This window comes from Mizuhopecten yessoensis, unplaced genomic scaffold, assembly GCF_002113885.1.
Source record: "Mizuhopecten yessoensis strain PY_sf001 unplaced genomic scaffold, ASM211388v2 scaffold5547, whole genome shotgun sequence".
Lineage (NCBI taxonomy): Eukaryota > Metazoa > Mollusca > Bivalvia > Pectinida > Pectinidae > Mizuhopecten > Mizuhopecten yessoensis.
This window is the reverse complement of record NW_018406103.1, coordinates 1,540,852-1,562,685: the sequence shown is the minus strand read 5'-3', so window position 1 is coordinate 1,562,685 and position 21,834 is coordinate 1,540,852. Positions and strand designations below refer to the sequence as shown.

Sequence of the window (21,834 nt, the reverse complement as noted above, 5' to 3'; positions counted from 1 at the left end):
GAACTTTTATCACGGGAATAAAAAAATCACTTGAGCACAGAATCTGAGTATAAGCATGAGAACAGTTTAATGAATATTAATATATGGGCCAAGGATATCGATTTTGATGTGCCAGTGTGCAAGGGAGAGTACACGTGTAGCATTGCAGAAAGAACATTGTGAGAATCAAAAAACTAATTTTAAAGAAAGTACTAAATTTCATAACTTTCGATCAATGTGAATGCGTAATTTCTTCATATCAAAATCACGAAATCATAAACGTCTGAGATCGTTGAGTATACATTAGGCGATGTTAGTAGAGTTATGCCCCTTCCTTCGTATAGACCGGAAGCAGCGTTTAATCCACAGTCATGGCCGACAACGTAGAGTTGACTGCTGAGCAGACGGAGAAACTTATCCAATTTCAGGTTTCCTTCATTTGCTAATAATTGTTTAGTTAGTTAACTAAAAGATGATTTTTTTTAAACAAAACATGGTCATGAGATAAATATTTAAAGCGTTGCCGATGGTAGATGAGCAACAAGTTCCAAGTTTGTTCAAGGGACGCTCTTTTACTTCCAAAATATAAAATCTCATATAATTTTTACTTTTTATGCCATCTTATAAATCGTTAACAATAATTTGTTTACTTGTGCTCACACATCAAATGTTTGGAGGCTATTTATCTCCCAATAGTATATGTAAATCATTTTGTTTTACTGCTGACGTCTACATTATAGTATGCGTCATATCGGAATATAGAAATTACAACAGGATTTGCGGAAATTAACTGTAATGTCATTCAAATAGGGAGGAACAAATACAAGGAAATATTAACTCGATCGATGTCCAGTGACCTGTTGTGAATCATCTTGTAAACAATCAATGCTTTTCATTACAATATATTCTGTCTCTGACAGCATATTTACATTTATTTTATAAACAGACTGTTCTTCAGCATTCCAAGTAGTTAAAAACGTTTACCTAAAACTCATCCGTGTTGTTTTGTTCTTTAAAAGTTTAAATATGTCTTCATTGCTATGATGCATGACTATGATTCGATCATATATATTGAATAGTGAACTATATGGGCTGCCAGTATTTAAGTATGATCATCCTTGTCGAGTAGTGTTTGAGAGGATTTGATCAATCATCACCATTTCTCGAAGTTCAATGTCAATGATCAATAATTGGTCGTCATAAGCAAATAGGACTGAAAAAATACAAATGATACCTCAAAATGCGATAGTCAATACATATGATCATGAGTGCAATTCTGTCAAAACATAATTTTGTATTCAATGATTCATACCAGCCATATCTATGTATGAATAAGATAAATAGAAAAGCATTCACCATAATGGAATAAAATGTGGTGGATAAATTTTAATCTATTAGTAATAAACAGAAATGCTGTTTGGCAGTTTGCGCCAGACAATCAGGAATGTCCGAAAAAATTTACCTCGGATCAGCAAAATATTTGAGAAACCTGTCTGAATGTCCGGTAAATATTTCCGGCTATATCTGGAAAATGTCCTATATATGTGCTGTTATTAGTCCCCTACCGGTGAAACTGGGGGGACTATAGTTTTCCTCTATGTACGTACAGTAACACCAATATTTGTCAGCGCTCTAGCGGCTTCATTCCTTGAGAGATTTTGATCAAACTTCATACAATTACAAAGGACCACAATATCTCGAATAAGTTCAAGTTTTAGGGTTGTTGGTTTCAGGTCAAGGTCACTATTACTATTTTTAGAAAATCCTTGTCAGTGCTCTAGCAGCTTCATTCCTTGAGGGATTTGGATCAAACTTCACACAATTACAAAGGACCATAAATCATATCTCGGAGAAGTTCGAGTTTCAGGGTTGTTGGGTCAATTAGGTCACTGTTACTTTTTTTAAGAAAAATTCTTGTCAGCGCTCTAGCGGCTTCATTCCTTGAGAGATTTGAATCAAACTTCATACAATTTCAAAGGACCATAATATCTCGGACAAGTTTGAGTTTTAGGATTGTTGGTTCAAGGTCAAGGTCACAATGATTACTATTTTTAGAAAATCCTTGTCAGCTCTCTAGCAGCTTCATTCCTTGAGGGATTTAAATCAAATTTCACACAATTACAAAGGACCATAGTATCTCAAACAAGTTTGAGTTTCAGGGTTGTCGGGTCAAGGTCACCCTTACTCTTTTTAGAAAATCCTTGTCAGCGCTCTAGCGGCTTCATTCCTTGAGGGATTTTGATCAAACCTCACAAAATTCCAATGGACCATAATATCTCAGGACAAGTTTGAGTTTCAGGGTTGTAGAGTTGAGGTCAAGGTCACCGTTACTATTAATACAAAATCCTGGACAAGTTGAAGCCAGTGATGGACTGATGATCGATATATAATAATCAAACATCAATCGATTTGTCCTGTTCGATTCCGTTATCGATATATATATAACAAATTCCATAATCAATATAATCGGTTCATTACGGAACTTAAAGTGTCAGATGTGCATGTAATATATATATATATATAATATACTGTTTACATGGAAATTCATTTATTCTGATTTTTTTTTAACATATGATTGATGGTAATGTAGAATAAAAAAGTTACATTAAAATCAGTTACAACATAATTGTATACTATTCATTTTCCCAAATTAACACCAAAGGGCACCATTTTTATAAATCATTACAGTGTAATAGCTAGCGGGGGCCAGTAGGGGACATGTAGCAATACTCAGTATGCTTGTTTACAAATGTTCATTCCAGAGGCCTTATAACTAAAAATCCTCATGCATAATGCCGAGGACAACCAGTTTTAACGTTCGGGCAAGTGCAATAATTCAGCTCACAATTTCTGGGGGCAGGCACAAAAGACTCGTTTCTTTCACATGTTTAGCATGTGTTTACTTGATCAATATTCTTCGACTGGAGGTGAATGAATAATTAACTAAATCGACTAATTTTATGAGATACAACTAAACAATTATAAAATAAACAAAATGTTCTTGAAAACAAATTACATTACTGCATTCTTTTGAGTAAAATTTGCCGGTAGAATGCTATCGGTTTTTCTATCAATTCAGATGATTTTTGAGAATTTAAGTCTAGTGAAAAAAATTTTAATCTCTGACTAAGAGGCAAAAGCGATAGATAAAGGATTTACTTATTGAATAATTGTATGTGCTAGTTACAACTGAGGGACATCGTTTTTGTTACTTGACGTCATTATTAGAAGATTGACCAATAAAATAGCGTCCAGGACCCTTGTAAGTGGGTAACCAAAAATATTTATCAACTCCTAGCTAGCAGGTTTATCCAATGAGTTGCCTTTCGGGAGTGAGAAAACCTATAGTGGTTGTGGGAGAAAAGATAATCATTTTCAATGAGTATATACATTTTGTATTATATTCATCTATTCTTTAATTATGCTTTAATTTGATTGTTACAGGATCTCTCTGGAATTGAAGAGATAAGACGATGTCAGGAGATCCTTCAGCAACATAACTGGGACATTGAGGTAAACGAACGATGATAATACTAGACATTGCTTTTCTCTAGCACCTAGGGCATTTTCGATTGAATGCCGTTAACGCTTTTCACACTGACTGTAGAGGCAATTGCTGTACAAATGTTAATGTTATGTGTTCCATTCTTTGTTTCTTTTTGTTTGATGTGGTTAAATCATGTTATAAACATTCAGTCTTTTTCTTTGCAGAGTTATCTGCTCTTGTGAGCAGGTATTGCTTGTTACGTCATTTGTTTGTGAGAGTAACGTCATTACTTTTTGAAAAAACGACGTAATTTTCTCACACAAACTAATGACGTAACAATCAATACCTGCTCACAAGAGCAGACAACTCTGCAATACGAAAAAGACGGAATAAGCCCAGTTAACAATTTTATCACCTTAAAGAAACGTTTTATTTTCATCTTCTGTGTTTGTGACAAATAATTAAATGGAAAATAATTTAATCAAACTACCATAATCAAGTGTTAAATTAAATTATGATCCAAGTGTATTGTTAGTTGTTACAGACCTACACTTGAGATTGATAAATTCCAGTTGAAGAATGAAATACAGCAAAACCTTGTTACACTGCCACCATTTGTTCTGAGAAATTTTGGCATTATAAAGGGGTTTGGTAATAAATTTAGGGAAATTTTTAAAGGAACGATAAAAAAAATGAGATAAAAGACTGTTGAAAGATGTTGGGGGGGGGGGGGGGGGTATAAAGGTTGTTGGCAATAAATTGTGGGAATTTTAAATTTATGTTTAAAGGAATTTTTGAGAAACAAGAAAAAAAGACCATTGAAATATGATGGCGGTTACAAGGTGGTTGGCAATAAAATGAGGGAAATGTATAAAGGAATTCTTAGGAAAACCAGAAAAAAGACCATTGAAATGTGTTGGCAGTAAAAGAGGTGGCAAATGAATTAAGGGGTGTTATATCGAGGTTTCATTGTATATTGCTTGATAAAAAGTCAGTAAGATCTCTGAGTGTGGTTAAGTGGAATTTGCTGTGCTTGAGTCATTGTCTAATAAATAAAATCAAAGAAATGAATAAAATTATTTCAGGTCGCAGTACAAGACACTTTCAATGAGAGAGAAGGCGCACCATCAGTATTCAATGAGCCACCCCCACCTGCAGAACCCCGACAACCCACAATGAACCTGCAACCTCCAGACCAGAGGTGAGCCACTGGCTGCTGGCAAGATCCAATTCTCTCTGAGAACAGATTTAAATTTGGCTCATTTTAAACAGAAACACACTATAAATGTATTTTATATGGGAAATATATTGTGAAATTCTCATGATTATTATCATTGACTTTGAATGTCTGTGGGAATTGTTTTCTGTTTTACCTTTGTTAATTACGTGTACCAACAATTTCTTAATTTTAAGATATCAAGCACTAAATATGTAAGTAAAACTTTCTTGGCCATAGGGAATCGTAGACACGTTGTCAATGGTGTGTGTGTTCTTAATACTATGACTGTTTCAAGGGTCTAGAAGATAGGACTGTCACAGTTTATCGGAAAACAGTTATATCACAGTACACGGGTATATTGTATTGTACCACAATACAGAGATGAAAAATTGCTGTATAGCGATATTACTTAAAAGCTTATTTTTATGTATCTCATTCTGCTGGGTGTTTTAACTTTGCAAATTACTACAAATTCTAACAGATATGCCAATAAGAATAAAACAAACTTTTAATAGTGGTGGGAATTAGTTCTAATTTTGTAATCGATGGTTGGTTTGACAAAAATCTTAAATCTATGTGATCCATATTATATATGATTAAGTTGATAACATTCTGACAACAACTTATTATAAAATCGAGCATATCTTTGCTACGACAATATATCAGGATACATATCGCAAAATATTCATTCTGTATTGCAATATACTGTATACCGCGAAACTTTCGCCCCGTTTAACTTTCGTCCTTCACCGACAGAGTCCTTATTAGCCCAGTGTTAAATTCGCCCTACATCAGTGGAAAATCCCCGTTACGGCCTCTCTGACTAACACTTTTCATTCATGTAAATATTTGTAACTAAATGATGTGTTTTTGAAATATTAGATAATTAAAAATAAAACAAATTGTCAATCCTTTATTATGATAGATAAGGTTGCATTACACACACTGGGCCCCAATTGCATCACATACCATTCCTAGGTTAAGCTCAGTGTAGACGAAAGTGACAAAACATGTGCCGTCGTATACGTAATTTTTTTTTAAACTTTTGCCGTCATGTGGACTTCGTCCTCAAATCGGAAGGCGAGAAGGTCGAAAGTTAAACTGCGGCGAAAGTTTCCCGGTATGAAGTATAATATATCGTAATACACTCTTGGCGTATTGTGACACCCCAACTAGAAGATGACTTGAAAGCACTGTTATGACCTGTTCCAACTATTTGAATAACTTCATGATACATTATTTTTGCAGAGTGTTCACAGTAGCCCGACGACCACCACAGGGATTTTTCCAGTGGAGCTATTACGTAGTGATGTTTCCATTTCGATTTGCATACACCAGTATTTTAGACATTTTAAAATTTGTTTGTAAGTATAATAAATATTATATATGCAGTATGGATATTCTGAATATTACTAGGATTAATCATAGGTTTTTTGGGGTCAAACCCTTTTGTAAAAATTGTAAATTTGACTGTAAATTTTCTTAACCCACGTTCAAAAGAACAATGAAGCCTTTAAATCATTTGTGTAGCTGATTGAGTTGACAGGGTTTTTGTTAAAACTTTTTGTAATGACCAGAGAGATGGGTTCATCAAATTTACAGGAACAAGTCTGAAATTAGTTATAATGATCACGAATTCTCACATAAGATCAAAGTAACACAAAAAAAAAACTAGTTTTCAAAATCACTTGAAAAATGTACTGTATCTTGTGCACAATTGCATATATTTTCATAAGTGCTGAACAAAATAGAAATTCTCTTATTCATTATAATTGTTCTTTTCTATGGTTATGACTAAGTTTGTGGTCTTGTGTTGTAGTTCGTTTAATTCGTCCAGACCCCAGAAGAAGTAAGTTTTAAACAAATGTACCAATAATTTTGTGTATGCTGTGAGGTACACTTCACATCATACATGTATCATGCACATTGGAATCTTTAGTTGAAAATTGTCACGTTTAAACATATTTCAAATCGAAGTGATGATATGGTCCATTCTCCTTAATTACTGGTAATTACACTTCCAAATGCTTAATTTTTTATTAAGTTAAAAAACAAAGAAATTAAGATGTCTCAAAATATGTATGCAGACAAAGTGCCTGTTATATTCTTTACCATTGAAATAAGGGGAGTTATTAATTGGTACTGTCATTTTCCATAGCAGTGAAAAATATGAAAAAAATAATATTTTCACCAGTGAAAACTAACACTTTCAAGGATTTAAACCAATGGCAATACAGAAGACAAAACCAATGATTATGAAAAAAATAAAACCAATTAGAAAACTTGTAAAGTTCCAAGAAATGTTAATCCAAAATTTCAAACTTTTGATAAGCAATCGGCTGTTAGACTATTTACATATTAAAGTTATTATCGGTAATTAATTTTATCAATATAGCTGAAGGAAATTCACTTCAGTTTTTGTTAATTGGATTTTTATTTTTATTTTTTTTAAATGAATGAAAAGGGCCTAATTTCTGTTGTGAAATGTGTCTGCTTAAAGGATCTGAAAGAAATATGATATTCTTTATTAGTATATTGTATGTTGATGGTGTCTTGTCTATGTTCAGATGTAACGGATCCTGTGGGTGATGTAGAGAGATTTTTAGCCAAATATAATGAATTGTATGGTGATGAGCATCCAGCCTTCTACCGGGGTTCTTACAGCCAGGTAATTATGTATTGTTGACTCCTACAATTAGCATATATACATTAATCAATACAATTTTGAGGAAATTGCAGGAGCTGCCTTAGGGCTATTCCAGTAAAATATACCCCCCCCCCCCCCCCCCCCCCCGGAAGGAACTTTTATAGGGGGACCACTCACAGAAGCGTTTTTTCCAAGGGAGGTGTATGGCGTAGAAGCATATTTCAGGATTTTAGGACCACCCGTAGAAGCAATTTATTTCCACCCATAGAAGCAATTTAAATCCATATTGATAATTATAGAGACCACGATAAAAACATAATTTCACTAAAAAAAATCTTGTGTTGCCTCAGAGACATAGAATTCTATGTCTCTGGTTGCCCCTAGATTTTTGTGCCCAATGTTACCCTTAAGTTTATATTGGCATTTTGTGATAAGCACTATTATTGTTAGAACTCATGCTCTATATATATAAGCAAAGTAAAAATATTTTCCAGAATTAAAAAAAAGTGCCTACCTGCCTACCTACTACCCTATTTTTTCTGCGGATGATAACGGAAACATTTTTTCTCGGATGATAACGGAAACACAAGTATTACTTTTTTGTCCTTACAGCAGGGATGTAAAAATAGTTTTTGAGGATACCAGCCCGGGGCTAGAAGACACTAATAATCCCAAGCCTGAAATAAAATTCTGCTAGCCTGACAAATACAAAATGGATCAAGCTGACAACATGATCACACAATTTTTATCTCATTTACAGATGAATATGTTTTCCTTAAAAAAAAACTAAAAAAATCAAACTTGAAATTTATATTATTTAATAACTGAATGTAAAAGTTATGAAAACTTGAACCAAAATATATTCAAACAATCAACAAATCAGTCTGGATACCGGTTTCAGCATTGGAAAGCGTGAAAAACAAACATGGCGGTTTTGCCGACTTTTGGAGAGAACTTTAATTCTGTACCCCACATGCTTAAATCAAATAAAAGAGAATTATTTTCAACAAAGAGGGCCAATTTGGTGGTAAGTATAGACTTTCAATGCTATTTAGGTTGTGAATAGTGCCTACCATCATGCATAACACATGTGAAAGACAACAGAACGTCTTGCATCATCAATACGACGTGAATGACTCCATGTGTTCTGATAGATATTGTAGTGAAAATTACCAGGAATTTATAGGTTAAAAATGTTGCATGGTTACCCTCATGGTGATAGAATAGAACAGAAGCATTTTTGTTAGTTACGACATCCTAAAAAAGTCACTAGGCCTCTCTAAATTTCACTAGCCCAAGCTGAATATCTGGTTGCGTCGGGCTAGTGCAGTTTTACACCCCTGCGTTGAAGTTACAGTACTATACAGTATAATTTTAGCTGTTGTAAATGTTTTATTTAACTGGTCCTAAGTCGGTCTGCACGTTATCATCTAGTCATCAGTTTCCGCGCTTTATATATTTCCGCGCAGACATTTTATCAAGCTATATCTCGTTACTACTTGACCTGCTGGACACTACTTGAGGATATTATAGACGTTTGGCCATCGTCTGTAAACTGACTCAAAAATTACCGGAAGTTCATCCAGAAAACATAAGAATTAATCACTTATTAATAAAAAGCAATCATAGATTTGCAGTTTTGCTTAATACACTTGTTATCTGGCTCGAAATGAACCCATACCTGAAAAAACAGTGATACATTTCATTCATGAACCGGTCTTTTTTTGTAGTCTGACAAACGTATGAAAATGTTATATTTAAATGAGGCCACATCTCCTCGCCAATTTTTGTCCACTGCCGAAGAGCGAAGGAGACATTCTTATATCGATAAACACTGTTTGCAATGAAACGTTAACCTTGTTATGCAATGAACTTCTAACTTTCACCAATTTTAAACAGAATAAAATGAGAAATAACCGATATAAGACCGCACAAAAAAATGATAACAGATTCTATGACATGTATAACTAAAGAAATAAAATTACTTTTTTTTACAATTACATGAATTCGTTCAAGCTGACATATTGAAAAATCAATAAAAAAGGTGAAAATATTTCAAACTTTGTTTTGATAATTAATTTGACGATCAAAGATTATTTTTTTTTATACCAAAGGAAACATTTGTTCATGCGGGCCACTGTGGAGAATTTCTTTCTAGTGTATTCAAGTTATCTTAATATGAGTATGAAATCGTGGCTGCTTCTTAAGTGTGTGGAAACTGATAACACGAGGATTATATAACTAGTCTATGTTTCGAATAACCCAGATTTTAGTTACAGTGAGTAAGTTATCTCCCTTTAATCATTGACAGACTGCCAGCTTGAGTTTCTGGTTGAGAGATAAATGTTTCCCTGACATTGAAATAGGGGAAAAAAGACAAAACAAACTCGATTTCACCAGATGAACTCAAGTTTTAAAGGTGCAACCATGTCATAGATTTTATTTAATTTCAATGACAATAATGGACCATGAACAGAAATGATTTCCTCCAGAACAGCATATGGTACAGAAGCATGTTTTTGCGCACACCGACCATGCACAGAAGTTCTTTATTTTGCCGTCTGTGGGGTAGGGGTATGTTTAAATGGAATAGCCCTTATCAGGCACTAACTACAGTACTAGTCCTATGCCACCTGACTAATATCTCCCTATGTGTGTATGCCAGCATGTGTGCTGGAGATGATTGTGTAGAATTGTCTGTGCATGATACACATCAGCATCTGAAATGAAAATAAAGAGCAGTTAAAAGTTAAATTCACAACTTTAAATTTACTTTAAAAAACCTGTTTCAGGCCCTGAATGATGCCAAGAGAGAGTTACGGTTCCTGTTGGTATATCTCCATGGTGATGACCACCAGGATACACATTCATTTTGTAGGTAAGTCACCACTTACCATGGAACCGATTTAAGGTCTATTACAAACAAACAAAAGTATTGTGTACCAGCGGATAAGCATCTCTTTGATGACGAACTTGTTCTTTTTTCCAAGATATCACAGATGTGGCGACAGATATAGGGGCCTGTATTCATGAAACCATTTTTATGCTCAAAGTCAAATTTTGTGCTCAAGCCCAATATTTTGTTTCAATGATAAACTAATTAGAAAATCACATTTTGTCAATGATATGGAAGAGCTATGGAGAGATAAAGCTGAATACTGTTTTCAATGTTTACACTTTTTAACCATGTAGCTTGATATAAGTGAGTTACAAGAAAGTTGGCTTGAGTACAGAATTCAGGCTTGAGCATGAGAATGGTTTCATGAATTTGGGCCCTGTTTGTTCTTTCCTGCTTATCCTATACAGCAATAATATCAACGTTCTGATAACTTAGGCCAAGTAAGACATATAGTTGGTTTCTGGTTACCTTACCTAACCTATTTTTTGTGCCTTCCCTAAACATCTTTTGGCTATTTTCAATGAAGCACTGTTAAAAGTTAAAAAGATCACTCTCCTATATACAAACATTTTTATTTTTTTTGAAAAATAAGATTTATAACTTGTTATTATTTTTCAGAAATACATTAGGAAATCCAGATGTTCGAGATTTCATCAACGGGAGGGTGTTGTTTTGGGCGTGTAATACAAACAGTCCTGAAGGTTATAGAGGTAAGAATCCGGTAGAATGAATTGATTTATTTGATAGAACAAGAATATTCAAAGCAGTTCAGAGTCATTTTGAGTGAAATAACATTGATTCTACAAGAATCATACATTTGGAAGCCATAACATAGACAAGATGAAAACAGGTATTCAATTGTATGTTATTAATGAAATCACTATGCACTAGGTGTTTTGTTCTAAAAGAAATGTATGAGGTTAAAATGGACTACCGGGGATATGTATGTTTGGGGCCTTCATTGGCCGCCAAATCCATCAAATTAAAAAATAATTGTCGATTTTTGGAATGAGTGTTTTAATTATTTTGAATACTTCCCCAACACACATATATGGCTTTTTATAATTGAATATTCCAGGCACTGTGTTTAAAAAAAAAATGTGACGCCTACCTTTTCTTAGCTCTAGTTGTGCGATAACTATTAAAAATACCTTTTTTTCCCCTTAAAGTATCAAGGGCATTGAGAGAAAACACCTACCCCTTCTTAGCTCTAGTTGTGTTACGACAGAACAAGATGACCGTCGTAGCACGAATAGAAGGACCAGTAGGTAAGTACAGCAATCCATTACTCCAGGATACTACAAGTTTCAGTTATATATTTTATGTAAAGCAAGTACAGTCAAGTAGGTTTTATTATGAAGCCAAAGGGACCCAGATATTGTGTTTGTTATTATATTTACATTTCCGACACAAGTGGGGCTGGGGGTTGGGGGGGCTGAGTGGTTCAGGTTTCCGACATCTATGTGATCATCAGCCCTCCACCACTGGGTCGCAGGTTCGAGGCCTTAGTGGGGCAGTCGCCAGGTACTGATCACCGGTCGGTGGGTTTTCTCCAGGTAGTCTGGTTTTCCTCCACCACCAAATCATGGCACGACCTTATAAAATGACCATACCTAGTTATTTATAGGACGAAGAGCGCAAACAAACAAACAAAACTAACAAAGTCGTTAAGTAAAACATTGCCAGAAGAAATTGATACATGTATATACATACCAACATGTACCAAGTAATGAGTCAACAAATTTCTCCATTACCTTATGTCCTTTACCCAATGACTCTGTCCATAAATAAACTACAGGTTGAGGACATCTTTGAGAAATAGTAGAATTTAATTATTTATTAGTTTAAATTTGCTTATCCCCAATTTCACAACGTGATATGATGACAAAACAAAGGTTTCTTATAAATTTAGTTTAGGCAGTTTCTGTAACAACAACAAAATTCTGACACAGTATAAACGTTTTTCAATGCTTTTCTACAGATGGTCAAGAACTTACAGAAAAGTTGGAGCGAGTGATGACTGATAATGAAACTTCACTTATAGCTGCCAGGGCAGAAAGGTGGGTATTGTATACCAGTATTTAACATTCATTTGAGGATAGTTCTGGATATCTCTCCTGTTTATATCAATGTAAAATTGGATTTCAAAATTAGAAACAAGACTGCTAAATTATAAAGCATACCATAGCGCATATAAATCCTTATTAAATCATTTTTACACTATTTTGACATCAAATATTTCGAACAGTCACCTTGTGTTCGGAACCAATGCTTGACGAATGTTAACTGCTATCTGACCTAAAAATGCACAGTTTCAGAGTTTTGTGGAAAATAAATATCAATATTTCCAGAATAGTATATTCTTCCTTCACACATAAACATTTTTTTTTATAACATATCCTAAAATATACCTGTAAATTCACCTTGTTTTATGCAGAAATAATGCAAACTAACTTGAGATAGTCAGAATTTTAGTTTTGGTCAGGCAGAGTCTGTTTCGGTCCTAGTGCATTCGTTTATTGCAAAATATTTCTGTGCTATCTGAACTGTTTAAACCAAGATACGTGAAAGCAACATTAGAAAAAATGTTCTGGCATCACCACAAGTGTACATGCCATCTAGGCGATCTTTTTGTAGAAAAGTGGTTTTACTATGAATGTATACATGTATCATCTTAATAAATTACTTAAGAAGCATTTTACCATTCTGTTGGTAAGGCAGTTGTGGGGAACACAGTATTTAATTTAACTTAAACTTTTTCAGAGAAGAAAGAAATTTCACCCAGACATTAAGACGAGAACAGGATGAAGCCTACTTAGAATCTCTGAGAGCAGACCAAGAAAAGGTTTTGATCAGTATTTATTCTAACAGTGGAATCTGTATTAAGGATGTACTCTTCTGAGGTTTCAATCACGTTCAAGTCTCGTTTTGATCTGGTGTAATGGGTTTTTGTAATATTTAACAAATTATGATCAAGTTTATTAGCAAACACGCATCTGAAAAATATGTCAAAAAACTAGATGCCTGTTGTTCGTAGATCTTTTTTTACAAGAATTTTAAAAAATTACCAATTCGGCGGCCATTTTGAAAATGTGTATTAATGTGTATTTCTTGCGCTTCAAAAAAGGCCAAAATTTCACCTTTTTTGACACTAAATTGATCATTTAAATTGTCACTGTGTCGCCATTTTTAACTGTAGCGGTTTCAATTTTGCTGTACAACTTTATAATGTTCAATATTATAAAAATAATATGCAACAACACATAAATATACTTATATTTACCTACTTTGAATATACAATACATACAATATATATGCAAGACCACACACTTGTGCGCTCCGCGCACTCGTGAATATATACATCCGCGCAATAAATGAGTGCTTTATGATTCGTTAGAAAAACACAAGTGTGTGGTCTTGCTTTTATCACATACCTTCCGTATTTGGTAGAGTTTTATACAAAGATTTTATAAACTTTGATATTCTTTGCAAATACCGGGAACTTTTCAGTTCGCAATGACAAGGGGATTCCCATAAAAAATAGTTCCGCCTAGTAGGTAAATACAACATTCCGTATTGCTCATGTGCAATACAGAACGTTGTATTTCATGGTCTTAAAATTGCTTGTATTATTATAACAAGATTCAGCAGGTATGTGATAAAAATACATATTAGGATAGTCTCAAATATAGTTATAGCCAACATATATAGGAATATTTCACTACAAACGCATTCAACATCTTTATAAACACACAACAACAATTTCACGCATCAGTGATCCTAGTCCACCCGAACAAATGACCATCATATTTATTGTACAATGGGCGAAATAACATATAAAAGCCGGAAATAAAAATATACACAGTTCTTACCACAGTCTGTTTCTGTGCCTTATTCACGTATATGGGCTTTTGGACAGTTAAAATGAACTAATTATACAAAACATATTCTCTCGGTGTTGCACATGGCTGACCCCTACTCACCGTCCTGTCGGTCTCCTCTACGGTGGCCTAGTCGCGACACACATGTACACAAAACATACACAAAACATGACAAACTTACAAAGCTAATGTTAAATTTTTAGCAAGAAGTCATTTAAAGCTGACAGTGCAAGTTAAAAAGCTTTCAATTGAGATTTAAAAAAAAAAAAAAAAAAAAAAATGTCTGGTTTTGAGATGTTCCCTATACAAGATACAAGAATTTTTATTTAGAGTCGTATATGTTGTAATGGAAACATTAGCTCTGTAGAGCTATTATTACGACAAACAAAGGTATAAAAACAGGATATATAAGACAACATGCAGAAAACAAACTAAGAAACCATGGTTCAGTATATACATAAATGTAAATATGGCATGAGTTAAAAATTGACCGAATATATGCTAATATAGCAAAAATTAAAAGATGATTTGACAAGCATTGAGTAAGTCATACAATGCGTAAATAAGAGCACTAATCAAAAAATGAAAGGAAGTAAAAGCATAGAAGCATGGTATCACAAGACATGGTAAAAACTAAGTATAGAAATGATATCTCTTCCGACTATCGTTTCTAAGGAAATGCCGACATTTTAGTTTGTCTTTACTTCATGTTTTAAGAGCAGTAATTCCCGAAAAAACTATTTTTCAAATTGTTGTGGCCTGAGAAGAAAATATAAGGTCTAATTTTCCTATCTGTGTCATCATTCAAACCATGCTTTGATCTATGTGTAGCCATAAACTATCTATATCTACATCTATATGGATAATTTTTAGCTCTCCTGGCCCAAAGGGCCAGGTGAGCTAATGTCGTAGTGCGGCGTCCGTCCGTCTGAATAACCAAGAGGCCAGGATAATGATATTTGGCGATTAAAATTCTACGATGAAGGACTACCAAGTTTGTTAAAATGAATGACCTTGATAAATATTCAATGTCACAGGGGTCAAATATGTTCAAAACATTAAAACAACTTCTCGTGAATAACCAAGAGGCTTAGGGTGTTGATATTTGGCCACTTACATGCTGGGATGAAGGACTACCAAGTTTGTTCAAATAAATGACCTTGACTTATATTCAAGGTCACAGGGGTCAAATATTTTAAAATCTTAAAACAAGTTCTTCTTAATAACCAAAAGGCCTAGGGTGATGATATTTGGCCAAAAGCAAACTGGAATGAAGGGCTACCAAGTTTGTTCAAATAAATGACCTTGACAAATATTCAAGATCACAGGGGTCAAATATGTTTAAAACCTTTGAATGACTTCTTCTTAATAAGCAAAAGGCCAAGGGTGATGATATTTGGACATTAACATGCTGGTATGAAGGGCTAGCAAGTTTGTTCAAATGAATGACCTTGACAAATATTCAAGGTCACAGGGGTCAAATATGTTCAAAACATTTAAACAACTTCTTCTGAATAACCAAGAGGCCTAGGGTGCTTAAATTTGGCCACTAACATGCTGGGATGAAGGGCTAGCAAGTGTGTTCATCATCCTCATTAGATATATTATCAATGTATGATCATCATCATCTTACATCATCATTTACAACAAACATCATCTTCTACCATGCATCATCATCATCATCATTTTGCTTAATAGGACATTTTTCTTTTTATCTGACAAACAGAATATGACATTGAAGAAGATTTTCTTGTAAAACTTTTTCTGTAGGAGAGAACTCGACGTGGAGATTTAGAGAAACTGGAACAAGAAAAACAGAAAGTGGTGGATGCAGAGATGGAACGACAAAGAATGCTTGAGGTAACATCAAAAGTAGCTTCAGAATTTCAAGAACTTCTCCAAAACTTAAGAGTTTTTGTCTCGCTGCAATGAAGTGGCGGAAGCGAGACTAAGGTGTTGCTTTTCCAGCAACGGCGGCATAGACATTCAGTTTTTGCGTTTAAGTTAGTTTCACTGAAAGTATAAGTGCTAGACCAACCAAACTTGGAACATAGATGCATCTTAGGTAGTTAATCTCAACCCATGCATCAAATACTGGATGCGGCCTAAGTTTCATGGTCCATTGACTTTGTCAGCGTCTCCATCAACATCAAGTTTTTGCATTTAAGTAAAATAGTTTCTCTGAAACTTTTAAAAACTTGACATGTGCATTGATGGTCAAAGCGGGGCACAGGCAAGATTTATCAATCCGAATGGCTTGTTTGAAACTTCAAAACTACTATTTTACTAAACCTTATAATTTGACGTTGGGGAAAATTACCTTATTCAAGAGGACAGATAATCATTTTCCTCCAAATAAGGGTAATATGTAATTCATTATACCAAATAAAACAGTAGCACAACAGTAAAGAATGGGTGAAACAGGTCTAGGAACTTGAGTAAGACAGGAGAACACAATGTTTTATTTTATAGTTGAGTGATGTCCGACCCAGTAAAATAATATGCCATGTAAAGGCGATGAGGTGTAATTGTTTATGGGTTAGTGTATGGAAACATATTTCAGGTATGAACGGTTTTATAGCCCCACCATCCACAATATATTAATACAGTTGCCTCCCATCTCCCCCACATAATGAACTATGGAATCGCTCTTACGAAGTGTTGTCATTTACCGTTTCTGTTGTAATATTTGTTGTTTTATTGCAGTACTTGTCAATTCATCAGCAGAATCGATTTACTTCAAACTTAATTGTATGTCTTTGTGTGATGTTCTTTCATCAGTTGGGTTTCGGAGATATTACAAGTTCGTGTTTTTCTGGCTAAATTTTACAATGACCTGTGCATAGTTCGAAAGATGAAGTAATATTTTTGTAAAATCCAGAAAGGTGCCCAGCCAAGATCATCGGGTCATTTTGGTAAAACAAGGCACTTTTTGGCAAGGGGCAGTACAAAAATCACTGCAAGTGGATGTGTTCATCTGCACAATATACTGTATAGCGGGTTATTTACGTGGGCTTAAATTTTTCCTGATTTTGATCCTAAATTTGAGTGAAATTTGATTTACACAGATTATAATTTCACGATCTAGACATTCTAAGGAACTAAATTTCGCTGTGTTTTAGCAGGAGACAGGACATTTTGGTATAAACAGTGCCAAAAAGTCAAATAAATAGGCTTTATCACAGCATATTGATCCACAACAAGTGTATTTTGTTAAACAAATCATTAACAAAACTACTATATGTGTGATACAACCTATTTACTCTTTATGTTTATGAATCGTCATAATCACATGCAGCCTATTTCACCAGGACATTACTGTTATCAAGTTGATCATTGCAGCTCATATTTGTGCCTGTATTATTCTGCGGAACATATTTTCTCCATCACTTGTTTGACTCACTGAAATATCATTTCCTCGGAAATGACCTACAGTATTTCTTGTGTCAGTACTCCTTGATAAAGATGGAGCTCTCACGGAACAAACATAAGGTCTTTTTCACAAATTCCAGGAGAGGGAGCTAAGAAAAGAGGATCTGAGAAACAGTATACCTCCGGAGCCTGCTGCAGATCATCCGGATCGAGTACAGATCGTACTCAAGCTTCCACACGGGGACCGCGTACAGAGGAGGTTTCTCAAGTCGGACTCACTTAAGGTATACATACACTATTAACGGAAGGTCTAGGGTATACAATTTCACTCGCCCTGCACTTGTGGCAAGTGATTTATGTTGTGGCTAGTGAAAATCTTCGATATTTTCCATGAAAATATGGAACAGGCGACTAGAACTATCAAAATCAACCTGTGGGATTGTGTTCTGAATATAGAAATGTACACTCCTGATGGTAAATAAACACACTGTTAGCAAAAGGTTTTCACATTTAACCATTGACTTTGTATATAACAATGTAATCCTTTTTAGCTTGTCTAGTCGAAGAATAGGGGGGCTATAGCAGAGTAACTTTTTTAAGCCCCTAAAAAAATAAAAAATAAATTCTTTTGTGATGATGATATAAAGCAGAAAAAAGTGACTGACATGGGTTTTAAAATTATTATTTTTTATAACACAAGCGATGGCTTATTAGATTCACAAATGTTGGCAATAGAACAGCTGTACTGTTCTACGACAGCTCCTGTTCACTTCATCTTCTGTTTTCAGCACCTGTACCATTTTGCATTTTGCCATGAACAATGTCCTGACGACTTTCATATAGTAACAAATTTCCCTCGGAGGACTTTACCATGTGAGCCTACAGAAGAAGTGCCAGAACCTCCTTCATTTGGGGAGGTGGGATTAGGCAAGATGGAGATGTTATTTATACAAGACAATGAGGCCTAGCAAAGAAGCAATACATTTTACAAATTATTCCAGGTTTTTGCGTCTCGTGTGATGTGGTCAGTGAGAGAAGAACAATTCACACGTTTTTTTGTTGAAAGTTCTGAAAGTGGCCATGTTGTGATAACCAGTTGGATTACTGAAACGTATGGGGAAAAAAGGTTACGATTTTGAAAGAAATTCCTGATGATTTTGTATCGGTCGAATGTAAGAATGTTTTCAATTTGAAAAAGATTTTTTTGTGAGATTCCAATCAACGTAATAGGTGAGAGGTAAATCTCACGTTCATAAAATATTTGTCGTTATTACAGAGTATTTTATGACAATGCAGATCTATGGTTAAAAGAGTTTTTTGTAAGTTTTGTCATTTGAGAGAATGGTTTCATCATTGTAAGAAATTTCTGTCAATGTTGTGAAAATTGTGTTCAGGTTATGAATCAGTCTGATGTTAAATGGCGGAATAGTTCAGCTGACGATAAAAGCAATTGCTGTGGGATTTTCGATCTGATTTTTTCTTTTGTTTCTTGTGGTACATGTAGCCATCACTGTACAGAGGGGTTCAGCTGAATAGCTGTTATTTAAAAGTTTGAGAGATGAAACGGAGGCTAGGTTTGATTTATATTGATATCTTGTACACTTTGTGACACATGAAAAAGAAAAGTCGAAAGTTACGATTATTGTAAAAGTTGAAGGTTATAATTCAGTTTAAAGTTACTGGTACGATTATGGTATAATTGAAGGCTACTTTTATAGTAAAATTTGAAGTTCATAATGTTAAAAATCCAACGTAAAATTTCCAGTTCATGCGCATGATAAAAGTTAATGTCTTAATTTATTTTCCTTATCCAACCAGTTTGTTCAGTAAGCTGGCTTTATAAAAACTGCAGTTGAAATTTTTTACATCTTTGCATGTTCTTTTAACCTTTACACCACTGTAGACCATAATGGACTCATCCCAACAAATGCATGGTAGAGTCTACTAAAGTTATCTAGGGGTGAAAGGGTCTGATCAATCTTAAGGCTCTGTCATTGTTGGATTAGAATTTTTGTACCAGTTTTTTGTTTTTTATGTCATTGTTCAGAGATGTTACCCATTCACATGTTCAAATGTTCAAATGAAGCTATGGGTAAATTATGTTGTTGAATTGAGAATAAACAATTTTATCCTCTAAAGGTTCCTGAGGATTTTATTTTTTTTGTAATCTGTATTTGGTTTTTTTCCCCTATCACAAGTTCAATACTGTTTATTCCAAACCTGTAAAGAGATCAATGGTTGGTACAATTATGGATAAAGAAATCCAGGAAGCACGTCACTACTGGTATTGATTGCACATTCAAAACTGTGAAATGTAGTTTCATAAACCGGTGTCAAGATTCTGACTTGACTCTGACAAGGTGATTTAAACTTAATAGTCTTGTCAATAACATCATAAGAAAACACATTGTATTTTCGAAATCAATTTTTTGACATTATTTATATTCTAATTTTACAAACAGTCATATGTTATCAATTGAAATTATAGCTTTAGCATTTAGGCTTTTTTTCTAGAAAATCTTAACAAGGTACATATTGGTATGGATGGCAAATGGCATTGCTTGTTAATCAATAGATGGGTAATATATTTGGAGGAATTAATGTTAATTATGAATAGTGTCGTAAACAAGATTTGTTTCTATACGTCATTTGCAGATTTCTGATATTTTATTCAATTGATTCAGTCATTCTAGTGAAATACCACTCTTAAATGCATCCTCATTGTTTAAGGACACAAGATTTTTAGTGTATTGTAGCATCATTTCCATAGTTATTAACTTAAAAGTTAAGGATATATGCTACCTTACTCTAAATTGGATTTATGCTAGAGTTATCTACCTTACATACATAATGTAACATTAGTGGAATTTATTAGTGTTTCAATGCATACGTTCTTGTGCACCTTTTAGTTTTGTTAATTTTTAGGTCACCTGAGCTTTAGCTCAAGTGACCTATTGCTATCCGTCTTTGTCCGTCGTCCTTTAACATTTTCAACTTAAGCTGAAATACTGGCAAAGGGATTTCATTAATATCTCATGGGAAGGTTACTGACATTTCCCTGACCAAGTGTTGTTATTTTTCTGATCGATCAGAAATCCAATATGGCCGCCACGACCGCCATTTTGAAAAACTATTTCAAACTTAAAGTCAAGTTCTACTGGGCCGATTGAACTGAAACTTTGTAGAAATGATTGACTTATGGTCCTGACAAAGTGTTGTTATTTTTCTGGTCGATCAGAAATCCAATATGGCTGACACGGCCGCCATTTTAAAAAAACTATTTCAAACTTAAAGTCAAGTTTTGCTGGGCTGATTGAACTGAAACTTTGTAGGAATGATCGAATCATGATCCTGACAAAGTGTTGTTATTTTTCGGGTTGATCAGAAATCCAATATGGCCGACACGGCCGCCATTTTGAAAAAACTATTTCAAACTTAAAAACAAGTTCTAATAGGCCGATTTAACTGAAACTTGGTCTAGGAATGATCAGCTCAGGGTCCTGACAAACTTAAGTTAACGTTATACTTAACTATTTTGTACTCAAATTGGTACATATTTCTTCAACAAAATTAAATACTGTAGGACTCAGGTGACCGTTTAGACCCATGGGCCTCTTGTTACCGTAATAATTCTAGTCTAAGTTACAATTCACCAAAAAATATTGTTTCAGGTTATAAGAAGAAATAACTCTACAAATTACAGATGTAAGGTAGCTTAAATCCTTAAGGAATAAAATTGGTTGGAGTACGGCAGCCAATACTTGTGTCTCAGATGATAAATAAAAAAAACATTCAGCTTTCATGTCGATACATGTTGATAATATTAACTCGGTCTAGTCGTAATGGTGCTGCTGGAGTTGTCTCCCCATCTGACTTTTGACTTTTGTTTGACAGACTTAGTTCAAAGTTTGATTTGTCGACATAGGTTTTTGTAGATGATGTTGGATTTACTCCAAAGTGAAAAAAGACTATAGGTTTGGGACCATTCCACCCACAAACAGAAAGTACCCTTAATAACTGTAAAAGAGGGGAACTGTTATGCTTTGGATATTTTCATGTTATGACCCTTCAGATTTTTTTGGTGTAGACTTTTTGAATTGGCAATGCTATTGTTATTATATATTTCATACAGTGTCATTATGTTCAGGTGTGCATATGTTCACACTGAAAAAATAAATGTCCGCTTTTTACTTTTCCCAGTTCTGATGAAACATGATAAATCTGGACTTGTTTGATCAAAGTGTTTTGCTAAACATTATTTTTTCATGTGTATTTACAAGGCTTTTTGGGACCAAGAGTGATCATAATTCAGACTGAACTTCAAATTACATCAGTTAAGTCGTACATAAT

At 34.3% G+C, this 21,834-nt stretch overlaps 1 protein-coding gene across 1 annotated transcript; it reads left to right on the top strand.

Annotated features, from left to right (window-relative positions):
• The first annotated feature begins 323 nt into the window (after positions 1 to 323).
• Positions 324 to 20,465, top strand: LOC110450917 (FAS-associated factor 2-like). The gene is made up of 14 exons (XM_021498719.1): positions 324 to 407; positions 3,424 to 3,492; positions 4,552 to 4,667; positions 5,934 to 6,049; positions 6,505 to 6,534; positions 7,253 to 7,353; positions 10,125 to 10,210; positions 10,850 to 10,941; positions 11,401 to 11,499; positions 12,213 to 12,291; positions 12,995 to 13,076; positions 15,883 to 15,972; positions 17,625 to 17,768; positions 18,273 to 20,465. Exons 1-14 carry the CDS (start codon positions 351 to 353, stop codon positions 18,450 to 18,452), a joined length of 1,341 nt encoding a protein of 446 aa, XP_021354394.1. The 5' UTR covers positions 324 to 350; the 3' UTR covers positions 18,453 to 20,465.
• Positions 20,466 to 21,834: the final 1,369 nt, after the last annotated feature.